This window comes from Simochromis diagramma, unplaced genomic scaffold (genome assembly GCF_900408965.1).
Source record: "Simochromis diagramma unplaced genomic scaffold, fSimDia1.1 OVJJ01000308.1, whole genome shotgun sequence".
NCBI lineage: Eukaryota > Metazoa > Chordata > Actinopteri > Cichliformes > Cichlidae > Simochromis > Simochromis diagramma.
The window spans coordinates 3,459,223-3,483,395 of NW_024386785.1; the positions used below are offsets into that span (position 1 = coordinate 3,459,223).

At 41.0% G+C, this 24,173-nt stretch overlaps 2 protein-coding genes across 7 annotated transcripts in view; both read left to right on the forward strand.

The window, feature by feature from the left end:
- Positions 1-24,173, forward strand: part of LOC120728121 (neural cell adhesion molecule L1.1-like) — a 589,469-nt gene that overhangs the window by 511,325 nt on the left and 53,971 nt on the right. The gene's annotated exons all lie outside the window — the stretch shown is intronic.
- Positions 212-23,205, forward strand: LOC120728127. 6 transcript variants are annotated; one of them, XM_040022881.1, is made up of 9 exons: positions 212-537; positions 11,097-11,248; positions 13,133-13,471; positions 17,059-17,391; positions 17,586-17,660; positions 17,974-18,072; positions 22,096-22,133; positions 22,210-22,341; positions 22,714-23,205. In XM_040022881.1, exons 2-9 carry the CDS (start codon positions 11,209-11,211, stop codon positions 22,879-22,881), a joined length of 1,224 nt encoding a protein of 407 aa, XP_039878815.1. In that variant the 5' UTR covers positions 212-537; positions 11,097-11,208; the 3' UTR covers positions 22,882-23,205. The 6 variants fall into 6 exon arrangements, with proteins under 6 accessions (XP_039878815.1, XP_039878811.1, XP_039878814.1 ...); XM_040022877.1 differs by having other exon boundaries at positions 214-537; positions 17,583-17,660; XM_040022880.1 differs by having other exon boundaries at positions 214-537; positions 13,136-13,471; positions 17,583-17,660.

A 24,173-nucleotide genomic window follows, 5' to 3' on the forward strand; every position in this document is an offset into this window, starting at 1 on the left:
AGTGAGATCGCATCAACAGGAAGTCGAGCTGTTGCAGCTGTTATAGACAAAAAACAGCCTCAATGCAACTTTTTGAAATGGAGAAGAATGATCCTCTATCCTGGGTCTTTGTGCTGGCTGTCATGTTAGCTGTGATGTAATATTTAAGTTTCATTATTATGTCCTGTCAAAATGAAACTAAGTTAATTAAATAAGGAATTATCTAATAAAAATATGAACACAAGATTCCAAAGATCTTTAATGAAGGTCGGACAGACTTACAACCTCAGAGTCAGCAGATACTGAAATGCTGTGAAGTCTCAAGAACAATATGCACAAATAACAATGACACTTATGATCATTTAAGAGTTTTAATATTAGAAGAAGACTAAATGAATTTTAGCTGAGGTGGAAGAATCAGCTGGACACATCATCACATTTTAAATTAGTGATGTGAATTCTGGTTTCAGGGATAAATGTAAATGTAAAGAGGTGCATGAATGAGCAGGAAGCCCTGCAGCAGACTCACAGACGGATGCAGAGGGGAGGAGTGTAGAGGTGCTGTGGTGTTTGGAGGAGGGACTCCTTCAGTTAGAGAAGTGAGGCGTCACAAGTTCCTGGTTTCCAGTGAAGAAGAAGAGAGGCAGCAGTGAACCATCAGAGCCTCATCATGAAAGTCCGTCACACTCTGATCTGCTTCTTCTTCCTTTGTGAGTACATTCACTTGTTCTTTCTGTCGCTCTCCTTCTTCAACATGTTTCTGTTGTTAAACATGATGATCAGAGTCAGCTATGAGTCACTTTCATGGACGCTTCTTCCATTCAAACTGCTTTTATTCATGATTTCATGGATGTGTTTGTGGCCAGTATGGACAGAAGAAACCATCACAGTCAGACATTCATGGACATGTTGCTGCTCACTTCAGGACTTGATAACATGTGAAACCATCGTTTCAAGCACAGCTCATTACAAGTGTTTGTTACTTCCTCAGAATAAACTGGACAGTCAGTAAAATAAAGGGAACAAACTCAGCCTGCTGCCTTCAGAGTTTATCGACTTGGCTGAACTTTAATCTGACTAAACTAAGAAAATCTGCCTGCAAACATTTTGTTCCTGATAACTCAGATGAAACAGAATAAACTGCCTCACATCCTGCAGCCAAATATAAAACTGTGAGTCATCGCCTAAAACCAAAGTGTGAATAACTCAGTGATGTTAAACTTTTAGTTTCCTCTTGATCACAAACAGTTTAGTGTCAGAGCTCTAACAGGACTGAATGTGGATCTTTGTTCTGATCAATGAGGAGAGAAAAGTGAAACAGAAGATGATGTTTAAACTCTGAGCTCTCAGTGTTTCACATTCAGACTTCAGTCTCAGTGTGTCTGTGTGTGGATGCTGTGATCAGACTGCAGCTTCTTACAGGAAGTACAAACAGTAACTGTTGATGGTTCATGTTTCCAACAGCTCTGCAGGAGGGAAACCCTGAAGTCAACGACAACAAAAACATTTCATTTGGAGTCGTTGGAGGAAATCTTACAGCTGGATTCTTCTTTACTCCTGGAACATGGAAAATGTTCTGCAGAGGAGAATGTGAAGGAGAAAACATTCTTATTAATACAACAGATGAGAAGCATCAACGTCACAGATACAGCACTGAATGTATAAGTGTAGAATATGCTCCTGCTTTGTCTGTGAGCATCACACAGCTGATCATGTCTGATGCTGGACAGTACAGCTGTGCTTTGGCTGAATCTCCATCATCAGTTTCATACAAACAGTTTGAAGTTGTTGTTGCTGAAGGTGAGTTTCAGTCTAAACTGTGCAAATGTTGATTTCTCTCTTTTGTCTCTGAAAGTCTGAAGAAAAGTTTTGTGAAACTGAGTTTTTTACTTAAACTTTTTATCAGTTTTCACAGTCAGTGACTCTCTGAACAAACTCCTCTTTACTGAACTGTTTCTTTAACTCTAGTCATGTATATAAACTATGGAAAAGAACATTCGTGCCATAATGTCCATCATGTCAGGATGATGTGAGTGAATCGTGCTGCACAGAGCAGACAGACACATTTATTTCATCAGAAGCTGTGGTGGAGGGTTGTGGGCAGGAGACACTAACAGCTCTATATGAGATCGGCTAATATGATATCTGAGGTCTCGTCTAAGTGATCAGCTGATCTGCTTTCTGTGGTTGAGCTGGACGTCATGAGCATGAACTAAACTGTGTTCAGTTTCTGAGTCTGAAAATGGAAATCAAAGGTTTGTGTGTAAATTAGAATTTATCTGTTTGATCCATGTTTGCATTGCACAGGATTCACTGAGGCGTTCTTAACCTCACACTATTCTCATGTTGCTGGATTAAATTTGAGGCTCTGCTCTGTTGGCACAGTGAGTCCTGGTTCATGGTTTCAGTGATGATGTTGGGTTTCTGATTCCTCTGATCACCTGCACAGGAACTGAAGCGTTCAGGGTTAAAGCCTGAGTTTCCTAAACCACAGTCCTGTGTGGACTCACTGAACCTGACATCAGCATTAGCATGAAGCTTTTCACCAGCTCGCTAAGTTAACCCCTTCGTTGCCAGTGTGTTCACATGAAAGAGGCGGGAGCAACATCTGACCAATCAGAAACACGGAGACATCAGAGCAGCTGATTTTAAGAAGGAAGATAAAACTATAAAGAGGTTAAACACACACAGTAACACAGACTAAAGTAAACTGTGTTAAAGGCCTGAATGAACGCTGCCATCAGTAAGACTGTGAACGAGCTACTGGATTAATAAAGTTTAGAATAGAATAGAATAGAATTCAACTTTATTGTCATTGCACATGCACAGGTACAGGGCAACGAAATGCAGTTTGCATCCATCCAGAAGTGCTTTAGTGATATAGATATATTACAATATATATTAGCAATAATATAGATATGTGAGTATATTACAGAAATGGGTCTATTATGGTATGTTATAATGTACACGGTATGAAGTATGTTGTGAATATTCTATAACTATAAGTATGTACAGGCTGTAGTGAGTACAAGCTATGTACGGATATGAACAGGATATAAATATGAAAAACTATACAGAATATGAAATAAATAACTTTACAGAATCTGAGATATACAGCTATACAGAAATGGGAACTATGCAAGTTGTAAACAGTTGTAGGATTAAAGATTATCGAATGTACAGAATGATTATTTACACAGAGCTATACAGTAGTGCAGTTAAGATAAGTGAGGGTGTAGATAGTTTCTACAGAGGTATATAAAGTGCTGGTGGTTGTGAGTGGTGGTTCAGTCCATGTTATTATTGTGTGTTTGAGGGTACAGTTGTCCATTGTGGGTGTGTGTATGTTCAGTCCATGAGTTTAACGTGGGTCAGATGTCAGGAGGCAGAGTTCAGGAGTCTGACAGCTGTGGGGAAGAAGCTGTTCCGGTACCTGGTGGTCTTAGTCCGGAGGCTCCTGTGGCGCCTCCCAGAGGGCAGGAGGGTGAAGAGTCCATGTGATGGGTGACTGGGGTCTTTGATGATTTTCCCAGCCCTTTTCAGACACCGCTTCCTGTAGATGTCTTTTATGGCAGGAAGTGGTGCTCCGGCGATGCGCTGGGCAGTTTTCACGACCCTCTGCAACGCCTTCCGGTCCGAGGCAGAGCAGTTCCCGTACCAGACTGTTATACAGTTGGTCAGGATGCTCTCGATGGTGCAGCGATAGGAGTTCACCAGGATGTCTGAGGACAGGTGGTTCTTCCTCAGAGTCCTCAAGAAGAAGAGGCGCTGGTGAGCCTTCTTGACCAGCTTGGAGCAGTTGGTCGTCCAGGTGAGATCCTCGGAGATGTGGACTCCCAGGAACTTGAAGCTGCTCACATGCTCCACAGCCGTCCCCTTAATGTGGATGGGTGGATGTGGGTCAGCATTCCTCCTGTAGTCCACGATGAGCTCCTTGGTCTTCTCGGTGTTAAGCAGCAGGCTGTTTCTGTCGCACCACTCAGCCAGACGATCCACCTCCTCCCTGTAGGCGGCCTCATCGTTGTCACTGATGAGGCCAATCACCGTGGTGTCATCTGCAAACTTAATGATGGTGTTGGAACCATCAGCAGGTCTGCAGTCGTGGGTGAAGAGGGAGTAGAGGAAAGGGCTCATCACACAGCCTTGTGGTACACCGGTGTTCATTGTGATGGTAGATGAGCAGTGGTTATCCAGCCGGACATGTTGGGGGCGGTTGGTCAGGAAGTCCAGTAACCATTTGCAGATGAGGGAACTGATGCCCAGGTCTGTCAGTTTCCTGATGAGTTGTGAGGGGTGGATTGTATTGAATGCTGAACTGAAGTCTATAAACAGCATTCTGGCGTAGGTGTTGTTGTTGTCCAGGTGTGAGAGGACAGAGTGCATTGCGATGGAGACTGCATCCTCTGTGCTCCTGTTCTGGCGGTATGCGAATTGGTGGGGGTCCAGGGTGGGGGGGAGACAGGATTTGAAGTGTGCTAGGACCAGTTGCTCTAAGGTTTAGGTTTTTGAAGTGATCAGTGTCTCAGCTCATTAAAACACAGAGAATCTGATGGATCATAATCAGCATTTCATTAAATTCATGTTTAAAAGAAAGGTTTAGTTTTTACTCTTTCAAATGCACCTCTTGTTAGAGTTGTGTGCAAATCTGATGTGAGGTCATCGAACAGCTGCTTGTTTTAGGATCAGATACTTTGATTATGAAACAATAAAACTGCAATAGAAAAAAAGAATCAGGGAATAAATTTGTATTTAATAATTAATATTCCTTCAGGCATCAACAGGGAGAAGCAAAGACATTAAACACCACCATCTGCTCTCAGAGGTCTCGGTTCCAGAGATCTGATTGGACAGTAGGTTGTGGTTTCCTGGTGATCTGTGATCTGGAACATAACTCTGGAGCAGATTAGCTTAGCATATATATTAGCACAGTGATGTAAACAGGTAATAAGTGAACCAGCTTCATATTAAAAAACACGATTAACCCTGAAGTTACGTGGACAAGATTAAATCCTGCTTTGTACAGTAAACACAGTAAAACCTCCAGAGTGACACTAGCAGAGTGTCTGCGTGTGTCACTGTTTTATGATGATGTTGTGATGATGGCACGAGGAGGTCGGGCTGAAGCTGAAGAATTCACTTCAAATCAATGTTGAATTCACTGTTCCAGCCACAGACTGGTTGAACTGGGCAGCTCCCAGTGTAACTGTGGGTCAAACTGGAGTTATTGTGATCAGACTGCATCATCTTCAGCACAGATAGTAACTACTGATTGTTTGTCTCTTTAACAGCACTGCTGGATGGAAGCGATGATCAGCTGAAACACTTTGATAAAGAAACTGGAAGCTCTCTCACAGTCGGATGTTACTTTAATCAGTCTGGAGGTCAAAAGTACCTCTGCAGGGGAGAATGTGGAGAGCATGAGGTTCTTTTTCAAACAGATGGTGAAGATAATTTCAAAGACAGATACAGAATTGGATTTAGAGGAACGTCAGAGGAGAAATATAAAGGAGGAGGAATTCTGTATGTGACGATCACACAGCTGACTGAGTCTGACTCAGGACGGTACAGATGTTCTCTGAATCCAGCTGCTGGTCAAGGTTCATTCAGAGACTTTGAGATCAGCGTCACAGATGGTGAGTTTTCCCTGAAAATGTTTTTAATGTTGCTAATTCAGTCATTGATAGCTGCTGCTGTCTCAGATAACCAGACATGTTATCTTACAGCCATACTGTAGCTAATGATTTGCACTTTTTCTGGAACTAAAATCTAATTTGACAGTTTTTCTCCAGCAGTATCAAAACTTGATGCTATTTTAAAATCTGAATTTCAGAATCTTTCTTTACACTTTTGTCCCAGATGTCAGATACTGCAGATCTATGAGACGCTGCTGGTGTCTCACCTTTAAGAATGAGGTGTTCTTTGACTTTTCATTTCCAAACTGGCTGCAGGAGGACTGATGTGTCCTTTTTGTTAAAGTGCTACAACATCAGGAGATGGGAAAGGTCACAACGTTTGAAGACAGCAGTCTGTGTCCACTCTGAGGGACTTTTGTGTTTGTTTCTTGGTTTCATGCACTGGTTTGGACGCATATTAATGGTTGGCTATAGTACAGAAGAATATTAGGGTAGTTAAAATACACCCAGCATGTTGAGCAATGATACCTGCCTACTGTGACGTCAAAGATGTGATGTGACAAACATCCTTACTCGCAGTGAGAGACACACTTTGACACACAGTGATGTTTGACTCTGAGTATGTGAGCGGGCTGCTTTTTCTCTGCTTTTAAATAAGAACCACATCTAAACCAAACTTCACTCTCTGACCTGTTTCAGCAGTCGTCCAATCAGCCTCCCCACCTTCACTCACCACTGAGCAGCCCGAGAAAACATCTGAAGGTACCACTGTGTCCACAGGTTTTTAAAGATCCACATCTGCACACGATCACTGTGGAATTTATATCAAAGGATTTTGTTAATTTAAAATATTTAATAAAAACTTTCCTCAAATGTTGATGGTTTGGTTTAAAATCCACTGCTGTGGTCTACAGAGATAAACTTAAAGATGTGCTGTTGTCCAAACACTGAGACTGTTTAACACAGTAATGCAAAAGCAACTCTCCCACTTACCCTGAGTCTGAATGTAAAGGTTCATACTGGTAAACACTCACCTCACAGGCCTCATATTACTAACATGACAGAGAAAATATTGATTATCTATTGTATCAGGAGGTGTGAGTGTAAACTAACGTCTGAATCTGCTGCAGATGGTTTGCTGTCTGTGGGTCTGACTGTGGCTGTCATCATCATCATCATCCTTTTATCAGTGTCTGTGCTGATGTTCTGCAAGAAAAGATCTGCAAAGAGTGAGGCAACAGGAAACACACACACACATGCACAGACGCACACACACACACACACACACACAGAGAGACAAACACTCACACACACACATGCACAGACGCACACACACACACACACACACACAGAGAGACAAACACTCACACACACACATGCACAGACGCACACACACACACACACACACACAGAGAGACAAACACTCACACACACACATGAACGAGCACACAGACAGACACACACTCACACACACACACACAGAGACAAACACACATGCAGGCAGTGTGTGTCTAAGATGTCTTGAGTTGTGTGTAACACTCACTGCAGCCGCTGTAACAGGCCGCCATGTTTAACTGCATCACCTGACTTCCTGTTGTTTTCAGGACACACACACCTGTCCTCTCTCCTCACCTGCACTGGTTCAAACTCACTGATGTGTTTTTCAGGTCATCCTGTGGAAACAGAGTACGCTGCTGTCACAGAGGTGAGCTCCACGAACTCTGACATCATCAGAGTTTGACGTTACAGGATTTGAAGTTTTTTCTTCTCCTGCAGACCAACAACGCCGTGTATGAGGAAATCAGAGACGAGGGCGGACAGAAAGGAGCCGCTCCTGTGGAAATCAGTTCAGTTTATGCTTTGGCCAAATACAACAACACGCCTGAAACCACCGATGATTACAGCGTGATCACTGCAGCCACGCCTGAGCACAGCGTAAGGAAAACGCTGGACAGAACAAAGCAAAACTGTAATCTGGGAAAGGTTTTGTGTCTGGGACATTTTTCCTTTGTGTGGTTCATATTGTTGACTTCTACTGTCTGTTGTGATGTGTCACATTTAGCTGCATCAACTCGTGCTGATCTCGCCTCTTGAACTGCAGAACCCCTGGCCTTGTCTTCACTAAACCCTCTGTAACTTTGCTCTGTTTCCCTGCAGCATCGGTCTTTGCACAGATCATGTTCATGTTGATTCCTGGTTTTATGTGTACGCCAGAAGATTTTGAAAGTTGTTATAAAAGTAAAAGAAAATTGGGCGAGGAAAAAAAATCGTCTTATTTTTCCAGACACAATAACATCTGCTGTAATATTTACAGCTCTGATGAAGCCTCACAAGTGTTTATTTTAATACTACACACAGTTTGTAATTGCAGAGAAATACTCTTCATTCTGGGCGTGTTGTTTCCAAACAGGAACCTGAGAAAGACCCCTGGGGTTTAACAGGCTAGCTTCAGGAAACAACATAAGCACACTGATAAAAAAAAATATTCCAGTAAAAACAATAAAATCTCTGTTTTTTGTTTTTGTTTTTCAGGCTGAGGACGACTCGAGCAAACTCACCAAATCTGAGCTGAATAGTTCAAAAGCAGACGTGGACTCTCCCAGCAGCACCTCGCCTGAGCCTCAGGGAGGCTCTGACCCGAGCGCCTCTCTGGAAAATCCACTGTATTCTACTGCAGACTAGCTTCTGTTCTGCTGATGGCATATTTTCTCCTGCAGGGTTCAAAATGAAGTCGTTCTCTCACAAAATGTGAGATTCTTTTAATTCAACGATGTGACAGTTTGAGGGAAACAGTTGAATACAGGGAGAGTTTTGACTTTCCGACACACGAGCTTTAACCATGGGAAGAAATTCTGCTGCTGGCTGAAGTAACCAAACTGAAAACTTGGTTAAAGTTTCATATTTTACACGTTCATGCTTTACACTCTCATCCCTACATGAGTTTGTTTTTCTTTACACTTAGCCAGAAGTAAACCGTTAAGAGTACAGACTGTACATTTTACTGAGCTAAAGCTAATAACTGTTTATTAATTTTATGAATAAATGCTGATTGTTTTTAAGTGAAGTGGGGAGTGTTATTGGCAGAAGTGTCCTTCTGCACATTCACATGAGGTCATAATAAGGATTTGTTGTGTGAGCATCTTTGCTCACCAACTATTACATGTTTCATGCTAATGTTCTTCAAAGCTAATGTATTTTTTATTTATTTTAAATTGTTCTGCAGAGTAGCTGTCAAATAAATGTTGAACTCATGGTATGTTTCTTTTTGCATTTATAAAATCTTCCTATTTTATAAATAGTGTGAGATTGTAAACATCTGTTTCAGGCAGCAGCAAACACAGGAAGTCAGTAAGTTTGCATAAGATCTGTTCTTCATGCCTCAGTATGACCTGTGCTGTTGACTGAAATTACCCTGGGAAACATTTACATACGTGATGATTAATGCCACCACTGTCATGTTTTCAGTCTGATTAGTAGAGAAGGACAGTAGGACAGATAAGGACAGCAGAGCGCTGTATGAGCATCTCAGCAAAGACCTTCATCCTGTGACGCAGACGCAGGCTGTGAGACTCTGTGTTGGTAACAGAGGCTTCACAGCTATTTCAGGGGTTGTTCTGTCAGTTTGCTAATGAAAGGTAACTGTGAGAGGCTTTGGGACCAGAGCAGCTGGAAGCTGGATGAATCTGCTTTGATTCAGCTATTGATCATTTTCATTTCATTTTATTAGTTTCTCGCTGTTTAAATTAATTCATACTCATTAATTTTAGGGCAGTTTGCAACCCCAGTTCCAAGAAAGGTTCAAAGTTGTGTAAAAATTGAACCAAAAATGAATTTAACAATCTGCAAATATTTCATTCACAATAGAGCACAGAAAATATATCAAATGTTTAAACTAAGAACAGGTAATTTCAAGAAAAAAGAGAAAGAACAAAGAATAAAAAAGGAAAATAAACCCAGGCCTGCTTTAGTAAGTTCCTTATTTTGCTTCTGCATTGCAGTGTTTAAAACTAATACCGTATAATGTTTTATTACAGTTTTATTACAGTTTCTAGTTAAATAAATCAAACACTGGTGATTGGTCAGAAAAGCTCATTCAACAACTCACCGGACTCCAGCAGCTGTTTGCAGAGCCAGCTGTTCTGGAAATGAGGAAAAGAGGAGGAGCAGGTGAGGAAGAGGAGGAGCTGATGCTCACTCTCAGATTTGGTGGATCAGCGGCTCTCCGTGCTTCCAAAATGTGTATCGCCCTCTGACACACTGAGGCACATAATCACACACTTTCTCACGGAGCTAAAAACAAATTCATTGTTATGACAAAGTGACTCAGACCGTGTGTGTTTCTACAGGCCGTACACATAAAGGCATGCATGCTTTGGGTTTGATGTCAGGTATAAACACGCTCTCTGTGCACGTGCACGGACATGAGAGTAAGTAACTGTAACCATGGTTACAGGGCGCCGTCCTTTGTCCATCATGATTCCTAATAAACGATTTCAGGTCATTATTCCTATTCTGTGCTTGGAAACTGTTTCCGTCGTGAAAGTGAGGCAAATAGCTTCCAAGGCAACAACGTCCATAATCCAAGCAGAACAAGCTCGTCACACCACGTGCTCTGTCATGCCCAACTGTAACTGAGTGCATTTTCTTAATGCCAGGAGGGGGCGCCGTGGCTCACAAAACCCCCAGAAGTTGACACAATGCATGTTGACATTTGGAATAAAGTACTGTACATAAAAGAGTCATTCCTACTGCCCTTCTTATACAGTACAGACATCTCTGCAGTGGGTCAGAAACACTGTTCCAGTTCTGTCCTGATGATTTTACTTCAGCTTTGCCGGCCTCGTCGTCACTGCCACAAAATGTCTCTCCAACGCGTCTGATTGGCCCGTCGTCTCTACGTGTTCAAGCTTTAAGTAAAACAGCAAACGCAACACTGATGTTTGGTTGTCATCTATTTTCTTTCACTCTCTCTATAATGCATGGTGTGTATTATTAGTGTACCCACAATATTACTGGCATTGTTACTTTTTCCATCACACAGGAAAAACATGAAAACTAATCCTGCATTTTAGTGCATTTTTGTGTCATTTCCATTTTGTTCCCACAGTTTGAACATCCTGTAGCAGCATTTGGTGACTTTTTACCTCTTATGCCATGAAATAGCTCATTAATATCTAGTTTTTCTGCAATCTGTTATTTATTAAATGTGTAATAATCACCTTAAAACTTTGGTTTTAGGTAGTTTCTCGGCACATGGTGACTGCATTATTTTATTATCATAACAGAAGGAGATGATGAGGCACCAAAAAAGGGGGACAGAGTTAATCCCAGTTTAAACAGAACCATTATGGCCCAGTAGATGCTGAAACTATGAGAGTGGGGATGGATACATGTCAGGTGAACATAATGTTGCACCTGACTCAAATTTGTTTTAACAGGAAGTTGAGCTGTTGCAACTGTTTCAGACAAATGAGGAGTGTAGAGGTGCTGTGGTGTTTGGAGGAGGGACTCCTTCAGTTAGAGAAGTGAGGCGTCACAAGTTCCTGGTTTCCAGTGAAGAAGAAGAGAGGCAGCAGTGAACCATCAGAGCCTCATCATGAAAGTCCGTCACACTCTGATCTGCTTCTTCTTCCTTTGTGAGTACATTCACTTGTTCTTTCTGTCGCTCTCCTTCTTCAACATGTTTCTGTTGTTAAACATGATGATCAGAGTCAGCTATGAGTCACTTTCATGGACGCTTCTTCCATTCAAACTGCTTTTATTCATGATTTCATGGATGTGTTTGTGGCCAGTATGGACAGAAGAAACCATCACAGTCAGACATTCATGGACATGTTGCTGCTCACTTCAGGACTTGATAACATGTGAAACCATCGTTTCAAGCACAGCTCATTACAAGTGTTTGTTACTTCCTCAGAATAAACTGGACAGTCAGTAAAATGTGGATGTGATACAGTACAATGGTGCAAACCTCTTCCTGTTCAGCCTCTTGGAGCAGAAAATAAAGAAAAATTGCAGAAGTTAAAAAGTGTGTGCAAATTCTAGTAGATTAAAGGACAGTAAAATGTTTTTATCTGCAGTTTGAAGAGTTGAATGAAAGAGCCGTAACAGAACTCAATGTAGATCTGGAAAAGAAAGAAACGAAAAGTAAATAGTGAAATAGAAACGTCACCCTGCATCTTCAGCTCTTAATATTTGTGATCATGAAGCTGGGTTAAGCAGAGAGGTGATGATCAGTGACAGCTGTGTGGCTTCATGCTGAGAAAGAGCTCCACAGATGTGATGCTTGCTTTGAGTGTTGATGGAGAAGTTCAGAGAAGGTCAGAAGAAGCTTCACTGAGTCTTTATGGATCAGAGAAAGCAGATGATTGGCTGCTGAGAGAGGAGCTGTGATGTTGCATGAGGATGTATGTGAGGCTGGTGCAGGACATGTATGAGGACAGAGAGACGGTGGTGAGGTATACGACAGGAGTGACAGATGGGTCGGAGGTGGGAAAACATCAGGGATCTGCTCTGGTACATTTCCAGGCATTCCAGAGCACCTTTCAACAAAGTGCGTTGAATGCCAAGCAGGCATGACAAATCTGCGACCTTTGACCCCTTTGATCATAAGTTTCTTTTTGACAAATTATGGAATTGGGCTGGTATCTCTGACGGCTCTCAGAAGGTTTTCATCGTACTTACAGAATGATGAAAGGAGAAACTTCTGAAGACAGCCTCTCCTGCATCAGTGAATGATATCGATTATTATATATATAATATTATATCAATTATATCAACTATTATATTCATGTATCTGCTAAGAACTTCAGATTTTTGACCAATATTTGAAATTTGAACATCATTTAAGAGTTTTTGGAAAATCGAACCTCTTTCATTTGGAATTTTTCACACTTTATTTTCTCCTGCCTTGATTTTTAAAACTCACTGACTCACATCTCTCCACAGCTCGTCTTCAGTTAGTCGAGACTGCAGCGGCAGCTCAACACACATCACCTCTATTCCTGCTTTCCCTGAACGGCTTCCAGTTATATTCAGAACTCACTTCATATTTTTATTAATAAGATACAAAGCCATACATGGTTAGCCATGTAACCAAGACAAAAGAGTCAAAAACTGTTAGCATTAATCCCACTAGCTTAATGCTAACATACAATGGAAATTCCCATAGACAGGCTAAGTCAGTTTGTGCGCTGCTACTAATCTAATCAGATGCCACTGACCAGTTTTTGCCACAGAAACAGGAGCAGGCCCACCTCCTCTTAGTGGAGCTGCTGCACTACAGCACCAGAAATCTGTCCTGAGAACCCACAGCATGCATGACAACATAACAAGTCATCACTGAGAAGGACCTGCAACAACAAAAAAAATTATATTTGATTATGAGTAAAATAAAAAGCGATTTATTGGAAAGGAGTGCCATTACTGACACTAAAGTCTCAGTGTGACTCTGTGTCTGTGTGTAAATGTTAAAATGCAGCTTAGTACAAATAATCAGTATTAATGGTTCATGTTTCCAGCAGCTCTGCAGGACGGACACACAAAGGTCACCAGTGCACAGATGCATTTTTATGGACTCGCTGAACGAAGCATCACGATTGAGTGCCACTTTTCTTCTTCTAAGAAGTGGAAGATCTTCTGCAAAGAAAAATGTGAAGAAGGAAATATTTTAATTGAAACACAGCTCAACAGTAATCAACATGGCAGATACAGCACTGAATATAGATATGAATATAAATATATTTTGTCTGTAAGCATCAGAAGCCTCATCAAGTCTGACTCTGGACGGTACACCTGTGGTCTGGGACGATATCCATCTTCATACCAGTTCATACATTTTGGAATTGTTGTTGCTGAAGGTGAGTTTCAACTTTTTTTTGGAGTTTTGAATAAAATTTTCAGTATTTCTGCCTTTTGTGCAGATTTTTTTTGGTATTTATTGACTTAATGAAATATTATTAGGTCCCACATACTCTCTTTGTTTTTGTTTTTTTAAATCTAGAAACTGCAGAACTGCAAATCTCAATATAGGAAGTATCTGATAAGGCAAACAAAATAAGACAGGAGACAATTTCAGGCACAAAGGAAAACTAACATACAAAATACCACAGGAACATTTAACACACAACTGAAACACACAGCTACATTTAGACACGGGTACAAAGGGCTACATTCAGAGTGTCCACACGTTCACTGACCCACACACAGCGCAACATCAGCGTTCACTACAGAGCAAAGTCAGAGAGCGGTTCCTGGGATGATGTGGAGTGTGAGAAATGAGGATCTAACACACAGAACACACAAAAGTGAGCTATTAATTTAACTGATCAAAGACCAAACATAAATTCAAAACAAAGTCCAAGAATGAAAATGACGAGACTCTAACTAGAAACAGGGAGAATAGTACAATGCAACAAGGGATGCAAACTTAGGACACTGACAGAGGTGATGGGAAGTGAAAGAACAGCTAAATATGGAAACAGACATGTGACTAAACTAAGCTCAGAGGAAAGACTGAGAAGGAAAACACAGCAAACATCAAGTAAATACACAACATGAAAACACAGAAAATCCAAACTAAGAATCAGAGAATATTTAAAAATAAACTGAACTTAAAAGTCCAACAGCACAAAACTGAGTCAAAGACCCAGAACCGTGCCAGCTGATCCATATCACCAACATATTTATAGGTTAGACTGAACAAAGCTGTCAGCCTGGTTTATGGAGGAGTATTGGTAATAAAGGACCCGAGCTTGAAGTATAGACCGCCCGCAAGGGCGAGTGGGGAAATATATTTATTTCATCTATAAATAAATTCCATGTAAGAAAATCTAATATTGTTAATAGACTTGTCCTGTCATCTGAAGCACACACAGATAGGATATATTGATCATTTGTCTTTTTAACAGCACTGCTGGATAGAAACAAAGCTCCTTCTCAGAGGAAACTCTTAGCTTAGCTCACTAACTGTTGCATGCTCCTTTCCTCATGTTGGAGTCACAAAGTTATTCTGCAGAGGAGAATGTGAAAAAGACAAGATTCTTATTCAGTCAGATGATATCAGAGCTCACAGTAGCAGGTACAGCATGGATTATGAAGAACAGTCTCTTACAAGAGCTCTGTATGTGAGCATCAAACAGCTAATCAGGTCTGATAGTGGACGATACAGATGTGGTTTGAGCAAATCTTCAACATCTTCATACAGAGAGTTTGACGTGGTTGTTGCAGAAGGTGAGTTTCTGTTAAAATCGTGGAAATGTGCAACACAAAGTTCAGTTTTCACAGACAACTGATGATTTCAAAAAAACTGATATTTTGTGTTTCGTAAACCGTCTCCACTAATAATTTGGGCAGGTCCAAGTCACTGAAAAAATAATAAATAAATCAAATTAAGCAGCGTGTGTCTCGTCCTTTAAAGGGTGATTAAGAATGAACCTGATAGATACATTTTAGCTGCTTTCAGGGCTGGCGATGCGTTTTCCTGAACAACAAAGTAAATATCAGGATGTATTCTTCTAATAATCATCACTTCTATGGTTTAGACAGCGTCTCTTTTAAAACCAAAAATCCCCCTGTACCAAATCCTGACCTGGAGAAATGAAAATATTCACTGTTTCAAATCTAAGTGTCATAAGTTGAATGTTTGATGAAATCCACCAAGCTTCAGGTTCATATCTCTCACACTTTTTTAATATGTGGTCAAAAATGTGAGGAATACATATTTTTTTAAATTTAATCCAAAACAGCCAGAAGAATTAAAAGGTTTTATTTTATACAATCAGAAGCACTGATAACTGTTAACCTGCTCTAACTATTCACTCAAATGACAATTGTGAAAACTTTCTTTCTTGCTTTGTTAATAAGACCCATGATATAAATACTCCTCCTTAGAGACCGTTGCACCAAACTCTTAAAAAGCTCTCAATGTTTTGGTTTGAGAACATGAAACCATCCTTTTGCACACTTGACTTTTTACCAACCTCGCTGCTCAAAAGTTCTTTCACAGCGTTGGAACATTTGGTCTCTGACTGTGTCCCAACATATTTTAAACAGGCTGCTATTCATGTTCTTTTATAAAAGCCCAACACTCACCCCTCCCTCCTTGAGAATTTTAGGCCAATTTCAAAACTGCCTTTTTAAAAAAAAAAAAAAATATATATATATATATATATATATATATATATATATATAGAGAGAGAGAGAGAGAGAGAGAGAGAGAGAGGTGGTGACCAACCAGCTTACAGAAGTTTTACTCCCAACATTTTAAATAAATTCCATTCCTGAATTCACCAGATGCACTCCACTGAAACAGCTCTCCTTAGAGTTTCAAATGATATTTTAACACGTGGAGATATAAGTTACTATTTAAGTACTTTTGGATCTGTGTGCTGCCTCAGGCACAGCTGATCACATAATACTGACTGGGAGACGTAGAGCATGCATGGGCATTTCTGGGTCAGCTCTTGACTGTATCTGTCACAGGAGGTTTTTGGTTGCGGTTGCTCATTTTGTGTCCTCCTCCGCTACCTTACCTTGTGGTCTGCTGCAGAGCTTGGTCATTAGAGCACTGAGGGTTTTAAAAGTAAAATGGGAGGCAGAGGTGCCTGTTAGACAAGCCTTTAGAGAAAGAATTATTCAGTTGGAGGTAACATTTTTGCTTTTATAAAAACTCGATTTAATTCACCGACTTTGTTGTAAAATAAATGTAATTAAAACAAAACTGAAGCGCATGAAAAATTCAGCTAAAGAAAATGTTTATGTTTGAAATGTGAATGAAACCCTGCTGGATGTTAACTCCTCTATGGTTCGTGATGAGGTGGCTGTGGCTCAGGAACAGATCATCTACTAATCAGAAGGTTGGTGGTGCAATCATGCCAGTCTGCGTATCACATACCTTTTGGTACTGACCACAAGATGCTCCATCAGAGTATGAACGTGTGTGAATGTTGGATAGAAAGCATCATAGAAAAAAGAGCTGGTGTGAATGTGAAAAGTTGTATAAAGTAAAAAAGTGCCACATAAGAGCCAGTCCATTTACAAAAGTGCTCCTCCTGTTATAGAAACAGCAGAATCTTCTTACCAAGCTTACTAAATCATATAAGAGCAGGATGTCAATGAGTTTTCACAGCAGCACAAATAAATCGCTGTGTCATGAACCATCTGTGATGCTGAGGCACAGTCTGCTGTAGCTAATATTCTAGCTCACCACACGGCACGCTCAGAAACACTCGCAGCTCTCATTTCCTCAGCTCTGGTTAATCAGACCTCCAGCAGTACTCACACTCACATACTGATGTTTAGGAAGGAGGTCTTTGACTGTTCCAGTCACAGACTGGTTGAACTGGGCAGCTCCCAGTGTAACTGTGGGTCAAACTGGAGTTATTGTGACCAGACTGCATCATCTTCAGCACAGATAGTAACTACTGATCGTTTGTCTCTTTAACAGCACTGCTGGATGGAAACGATGATCAGCTGAAACACTTCGATAAAGAAACTGGAAGCTCTCTCACAGTCGCATGTTCCTTTGAACACTCTGCAAGGAGGAAGTACTTCTGCAGGGGAGAATGTGAAAGAGATGGGATTTTAATCGAGACTCAGGGGGCCAGAGCTCAGAGAGACAGATACAGCGCTGAATATGAAAAAGAATCTGGTACAAGTGGTATTCTTTATGTGACCATTAAACAGCTGAGGGAGTCTGACTCAGGACGGTACAGATGTTACCTGGACACATCCTTTAGTACTGATCCATACAGAGAGTTTGAGATTACTGTCACAGAAGGTGAGTTTCTATACAAATTCATTCATGAATCTGGAGAATTAAAGGAAATTTGTATTTGTCTCTGACAGCTGCTAACGTTTGGTTTCCTTTTGTCTTTTCATGATGTTTATGTGTCAAATTGTTGTTATGTGTTGTTTTCTGTTGTTCGCCTCAAACACCTGAAAAAAAAACATATGGCTGAACTTCTTTAGCAGTCCTCCCATCAGCCTCCACACCTCCATCAACTTTCACTGGAACCACTGAGCAGTCTGAGAGGACAGCATCTACAGGTGCGTCCATCCACTGGGTTTGAGAGACGGAAGATTTATAGACGTCCATACTTTAAGTGAATTTGTATCATTTGTATAATTTTGCTGTTATCTGCCACAAGGAACCAATCAGCAGTGAGTATGTCATGTAGACATGGTTTTATGCTCATACAGCATGACAGTCTGACCAAATTCTCCATGGAAGAAACTTGCATACAGCTATACTGTACATGTGCACTCAGCTACCTTTACAGCCCACGTGAAGGGCTGGTGCTCACACTCATCAGGAGGTGTTTGTCTAAAATAACGTGTTGTTCTCGTCAAACTGCTGCAGATGTGGTGCCGTTTGTGGGTCTGACTCTGGCTCTCATCATCATCCTGTTATCAGTGTCAGTGCTGATATTCTGCAAGAACAGATCCTCTAAACCAAAGGGTGAGACAGCAGGAAGCACTGACAGGCACACTCATCAAACTTCCTGTTTTCACAGAAAAGTGAACATTTTGTCAGACATCTCTTTGCATCAATCAATCTTTATTTATAAAGCACTTTTCATACAAAAAATGTAGCACAAAGTGCTTTACATAGTTAAAAGCAGCCCACCCCACCCTCCAACTCACTCCCCACACTCTCATTAATATAAATGATGTGAATACACACATATATCCCCCCACCCCCACACACACACACACACACACACACACGCTAATTGGGTACAATTAAAGAGTAAAAATTGGGCTGGGTTCACATGAGCCAAGTGAGGAAACATTATCACAGGGAGCCGTCTGTACCAGGAGCCGGTCACAGACCGCAGCCTCCAGGCTGGGCACACAGCAGGAGGGAGGCCAAGGAGCCCCCCAGCCAGGCTGAGAGGACCCCCAGAGACCCAGCAGCCACGGTCGATCACAGCCCCAGTGCAGAGAGCGCCCTCCGAGGAAACACTGGAGATATGACGCAATACGATATATACAGGGTAAAATGATAAAATAAATAAGAACAGGATACAATATAAATATAAATATAAATAGAGTAAGAAGATTAAAAAATGAATAAGAATAAAATCAATAAATATTAGGTAAATCTAAATTAATAATAGAATAACAGGATAGAATAAATAAGCATAAAAAATAAATAAACGCTAAGTAAAAGCTAAATTAAAAAGGTGGGTCTTGAGCCTGTTCTTAAAAACATGCACGTTCTCTGCGGCCCTGAGCTCCTCCGGCAGGCTGTTCCACAGACGAGGACCGTACCACTGAAAAGCTGCCTCTCCGTGAGTATGTGTCCTGACTTTAGGGACAATCAAAAGGCCAGTACCAGAGGACCTCAGGGTCCGCGAGGGTTCATATGGTAAAAGCAGATCTGAGAGATAAGAAGGCCCAAGACCATTAAGACATTTAAAAACCAATAAAAGAACTTTAAAATCGATCCTGAAACACACGGGGAGCCAATGCAGCGATTCTAAAACCGGTGTAATGTGGGCCCGCCCTCTGGTCTTCGTCAGCACACGAGCTGCCGAGTTTTGTAAAAGTTGTAAAGTTGAAATATTCTTCTTAGGAAGACCAGAGAGCAGGGCATTACAGTAATCAATGCGACTGGTAATAAAAGCATGCATCAGCATCTCCGTGTTGGCCCGAGAGAGAATAGGGCGGACTCTGGCTATATTTTTTAGATGATAAAATCCAATTTTGGTTACATGTTTAACATGTGGGATAAAACCAAGCTCAGAGTCAAAAATAACACCCAGGTTTTTCACTTGTAGCGAAGGACATAGTGAAAATGCCTGTAATTTAGACAAGAGTTTCTCTCTCTGAGCCTCGGGACCGACAATTAAAACTTCAGTTTTGTCCTGGTTAAGCTGTAAAAAGTTTTCTGCCATCCAAGATCTTATATCTAAAATACAGTTAAAAAGGGCATCCATTGGTCTGGTGTCATCAGGAGACACGGAGATGTACAGCTGCGTGTCATCAGCGTAACTGTGGAAGTTCACTCCATGCCTCCTGATGACACTGCCGAGAGGCAACATATACAAATTAAAAAGTACAGGGCCTAGAACCGACCCTTGAGGCACACCACATGTCATTCTATGGATCTTAGAGGAGCATGTATCCATACTCACCATAAAAGATCTGTCAGAGAGACAGGAAGTGAACCAGTTATGTACAGCACCAGAGAGGCCCACCATGTGTTTCAGTCTGTTTAAAAGAATAGCGTGGTCTACTGTATCAAAGGCTGCGCTTAGATCCAGTAGCACCAGGACTGAGAGCTTTTGGGAGTCCCAGTTACATCTAAGATCATTTAAAACCTTTAGGAGAGCCGTCTCTGTGCTGTGGTTCACCCTAAATCCAGACTGGAATATCTCCAGGATCTGTCTATCATTGAGAAAATCAGTAATCTGAGTAAAAACAAGTTTTTCTAAGATTTTACTTAAAAATGGTGAGTTGGATACAGGTCTGTAGTTATTAAAATCATTACAATCCAAATTGCTCTTCTTCAGAAGGGGCCTCACCACCGCCGTTTTAAAGGCAGCAGGGAAGACACCCAACTGAAGAGAGCAATTCATCATGTATAAAAGCTCAGCCTCAAAAAATCCATAAAGTGTTTTAAAGAGTGAAGAAGGGATTGGATCTAAAAGACATGTGGTGGGTCTCACTGTGGAGAAAACCTTCTGAAAGTTCTCAGCATTAACCAGGACAAAGCTGTCCAGTGTCTCCTCAGGTACAATCGAGCCCTCAGATGTGTTTACAAACATATCGCGATTAGATAAAACATCAGATCTGATGGCGCTGACGTTTCCCCTGAAGTGGTCTGCAAACTGCTCACAGAGCGAGTCTGTGGGGGTTCTTTGGGAGCTGTTAAAATCAGGGTTAAATAAATGATCTATGGTGGAAAAGAGGACCTTGGGACTATTTTTGTTAATACTGATTATTTTGGCGAAGTATGAATTTCTTGAGTTCCTTAATGTATTATTGTACATTTTAAGTTGCTCGCAAAATATTTGATGGTTGATAGTATTTTTATTTTTCCTCCATCTCCTTTCTGCTGCCCTGCAATTTCTTTTGAGTTTTTTGACTTCTTCGTTTCTCCAGGGTGATACATGTTTTACGTTAATCTTTTTGGTGGTGAGTGGAGCAACGGAGTCAAGGCTTTTCTTCAGTTTGCTGTTAAAATAAATAAAAATCAAATCGCAGGGTGCAGGTAAAATCACAGGGGGGCATTCGTCTAAAACCCTGGTAAAATTTGCAGCCACTTCAGAGGTTAGATAGCGCCTCCTCACAGTTCGCACCGAGGTCTCCCGCTGAATAAAACCGGTGATGTTAAAAACACACAGTAGTGGTCAGAAACAGCCAAGTCAACAACAGAGGACACGCTGGTGGACAGCCCATGGGTGATGACCAGGTCCAGAGTGTGTCCTCGTTGTGAGTCGGCTGCGTGACGTGCAGGTAAAATCCAAACAGTGAAGAATGTTTAAGAATTCTTTGCTGCAGGGTCAGAAGGATTATCTATGTGCAGGTTAAAATCACCGGTTAAAATTATCATATTTATTTTGAATGTATGTTTGTTAAAAATTCTGAGAATTCCTTGATAAAAGCAGCGCTGTCTTTAGGTGGTCTATAAATTGTGACAGATAAAACTGGAGGGCTGCTGAAAACAATAGCATGGAATTCAAAAGTGGTAAAATGATCAAATAAAATGTGTTTGGAGGTGAGTGTGTTGTTGGTTAAAGATGCAGTCCCACCACCTCTCTCACCACTTCTAATAGAAAAAGAGAAATTAAAATTTGGTGGGGAGGCCTCAGTGAGAACAACTGGTGCATCCGAGCCCAGCCATGTTTCAGTTAAAAATAAACAGTCAAGTTTATTATCTAAGATTAAATCATTAATAATAAAAGACTTGTTCGACAGAGAGCGGACATTTAAAAGTGCCATACTGATTGAGACTGGTGGATTTTTGACAATAGAGTTGAATGGATGTTGATATTTTTGAAGAGGCCGGAGGTTATTAATGTTTTTGGAGTTACTGGATTTATGATAATTCTGTTGCTCTCTGTTTGTGATTATGACGGGTCCGAGTCCGAGTCCAGAGTTTTGTGTATTACTGTTAAAAGTGGAACAAATATAGGAGCTGGGACCAGGGGGACATCAGTCACATCATGTTGTAAGCTGTGTTCGAATCCTCCATCTGGCCTTCCTGTGCAGAGTTTGCAAGTTATCCCTCCAACAGGCTGACGACCTGTGCAAGGGGCACCACGCCTCCACCCTGTGGTAGCAGGGATACAGTCTGGGCCCTCTGCAAACCTGAATTGGACAAACTGATGGATGGAGTTTGAATATTCGGTTGAATTACAGTCTCTGATCATTCGTGTGAGCATGAATGTGGGCATGAGTGGTTTTCTGTCTCTCTGTGTGACGGACTGAGTACCTAACTGCAGTATAAACACTGTACTGATGTGTTTTTCAGATCCTCCTGTGGGAACTGAACACGCTGCTGTCACAGAGGTGAGGCTGAAGGACTTGTAGACTCAGCATGTTTGTGAAACCAGCTGATATTAGATTTCCTCTTCTTCTCCTGTAGACCAACACAGTGTATGAGAATATCCGAGCAGAGGGCAGACACAGCAGATCTCCTCCTGACTCTCATGCCAAATACACCAAACCAACCAATGATGACCACAGCTTGGTCGCTGCAGCCACTTCTCAGCACAAAGTAAGAAAACACTTTCTGTATTCACGGAACAAACAGTTGTATCTGAGAAAAGATTCACACTTGTGATGAATATGAAGACGATATCATCAGTGTCACGCTGAAAAGCACAAAGTAAGTTTAAAGAATCCAGATCGTTATTTCAGATCAACAACCTGATGGGGGGATGCTGGATGCTGTAACCAGGTCTTGGATCAAAGGCTGATCCTGTGACCTCTAACAGCACAGCACACAGAGGAGCTGATATTCTGATATTTGTGGCGCCTGCTTCCACACTACAGTGAACACAAAGTCTTGGACTACTTTGTGAAAATGGTCTCGGATCAATTTAAAACATTACCTGTAATAAACAATTTTATGTTTTATTTTTTTCAGACTGGAGACGACTCGAGCAAACTCACCTACTCCGTGGTGACTTTTTCCAAGAAGAGCAGTGACTCTGCCAACAGCACGTCCCGCAGTAACACCAGTGACGTTATCTACTCCGAGCCTCGGGTTAACGCGAGCCACTCCGGAGGTGATCCGTTGTACTCTATAGCCTAGCTTTAGCTCCTGGGACAGGACAGGTAATGTTTGTCATGCTGTTGCACACACAGCACGCTCCTTTGTTTCAGTTCGTCAGTTGCCACAAGACACCTGACCATCATGTGCATCATAACCTAAGACTGCTCGGTGCTATAGAGTACACGCTGTACATCATACTTCATCGTTTTGCTGCATCAGTCTGCCTCCCTGAGTTAATTTGTGTTTAAGGGTTAGGGTTATGATAACATGCATGAACTGTATCTTTCTTCCACCTCGTGTCTCTATTGTTGTTTAAGACGTGTTTTTGGGGACTTAAATGATTAAACGATTTCTAAACAATGATATCTTTTGTAGTTTGGAGGCTAAACAGGCCAAATACACTGAATATGTTCTCAGTGGTAGTCGAGCATCACTTCAGTGAGTATGTAACAGGAAGAGGAAGCAGCTGCTGGTTCTCTAAATCTATTTGACACAACATTCAGTGAAGTGATTAAAAAGAGGAAGTAAGAGCTAGTTACTGTAAACAAGCAGCCACACATGGGTGGACCTCCTTTACTTCAAGAAGGACTCAGGTTTTCTGTCTTTGTGAGGTTGTTTTAACCTTTTCATTTGTATCATGAGTAACCTTTGCAGCATTTTTATTTGCATTTGGTCACACTCCATTTTTATTTATCCACTGTCTGCCTGATGATGCTTGTTTGAGTTGTTTCTGCTCTAACCTGAGTCCCGTAAGAATATTTTCAAAAACAAAACATGAAGAAGAAACTGCACAGGTGCAGAAGTTCACGTTGCAATACGAGGAAGTCAAAATCGTATGCAGGTTTATGTTTTTACAGCACTTTGAATAGAATAGAATAGAATAGAATAGAATAGAATAATCATTTAATTGTCCCACAAGGGGAAATTTGGTTGTAACAGCAGCCAAAAAGACACATATACAAACAAACAGTACACAGGACAGAAACATACACAATTTTTCTTACATATTTACATTAAGGACAGTGGTTACTATAAACAGAGTACTGTACAGTTATTCAGTTAAATAAAAATAACTACAGATAAGAAGCAAACCAGGTTGTAGTGCGAATCGGTTGATTAAAACAGTTTAAACAGATTTGAACAGTTAAGTGTAATTCAGTTTGCAAACAGAATATTTTAGTTTAAGTGTTTTTTACAAAGTTATTAATAAGTAAGAAGAACAGATTTAATGGCAGTGCCATACAGGAACTAATGTACCATGGAAGTACACCTTGTAAGAGCCAAAGTCAATGTTTATGTTTTTCCTTTTTGTTTTGGTGGCACAGGTGTAT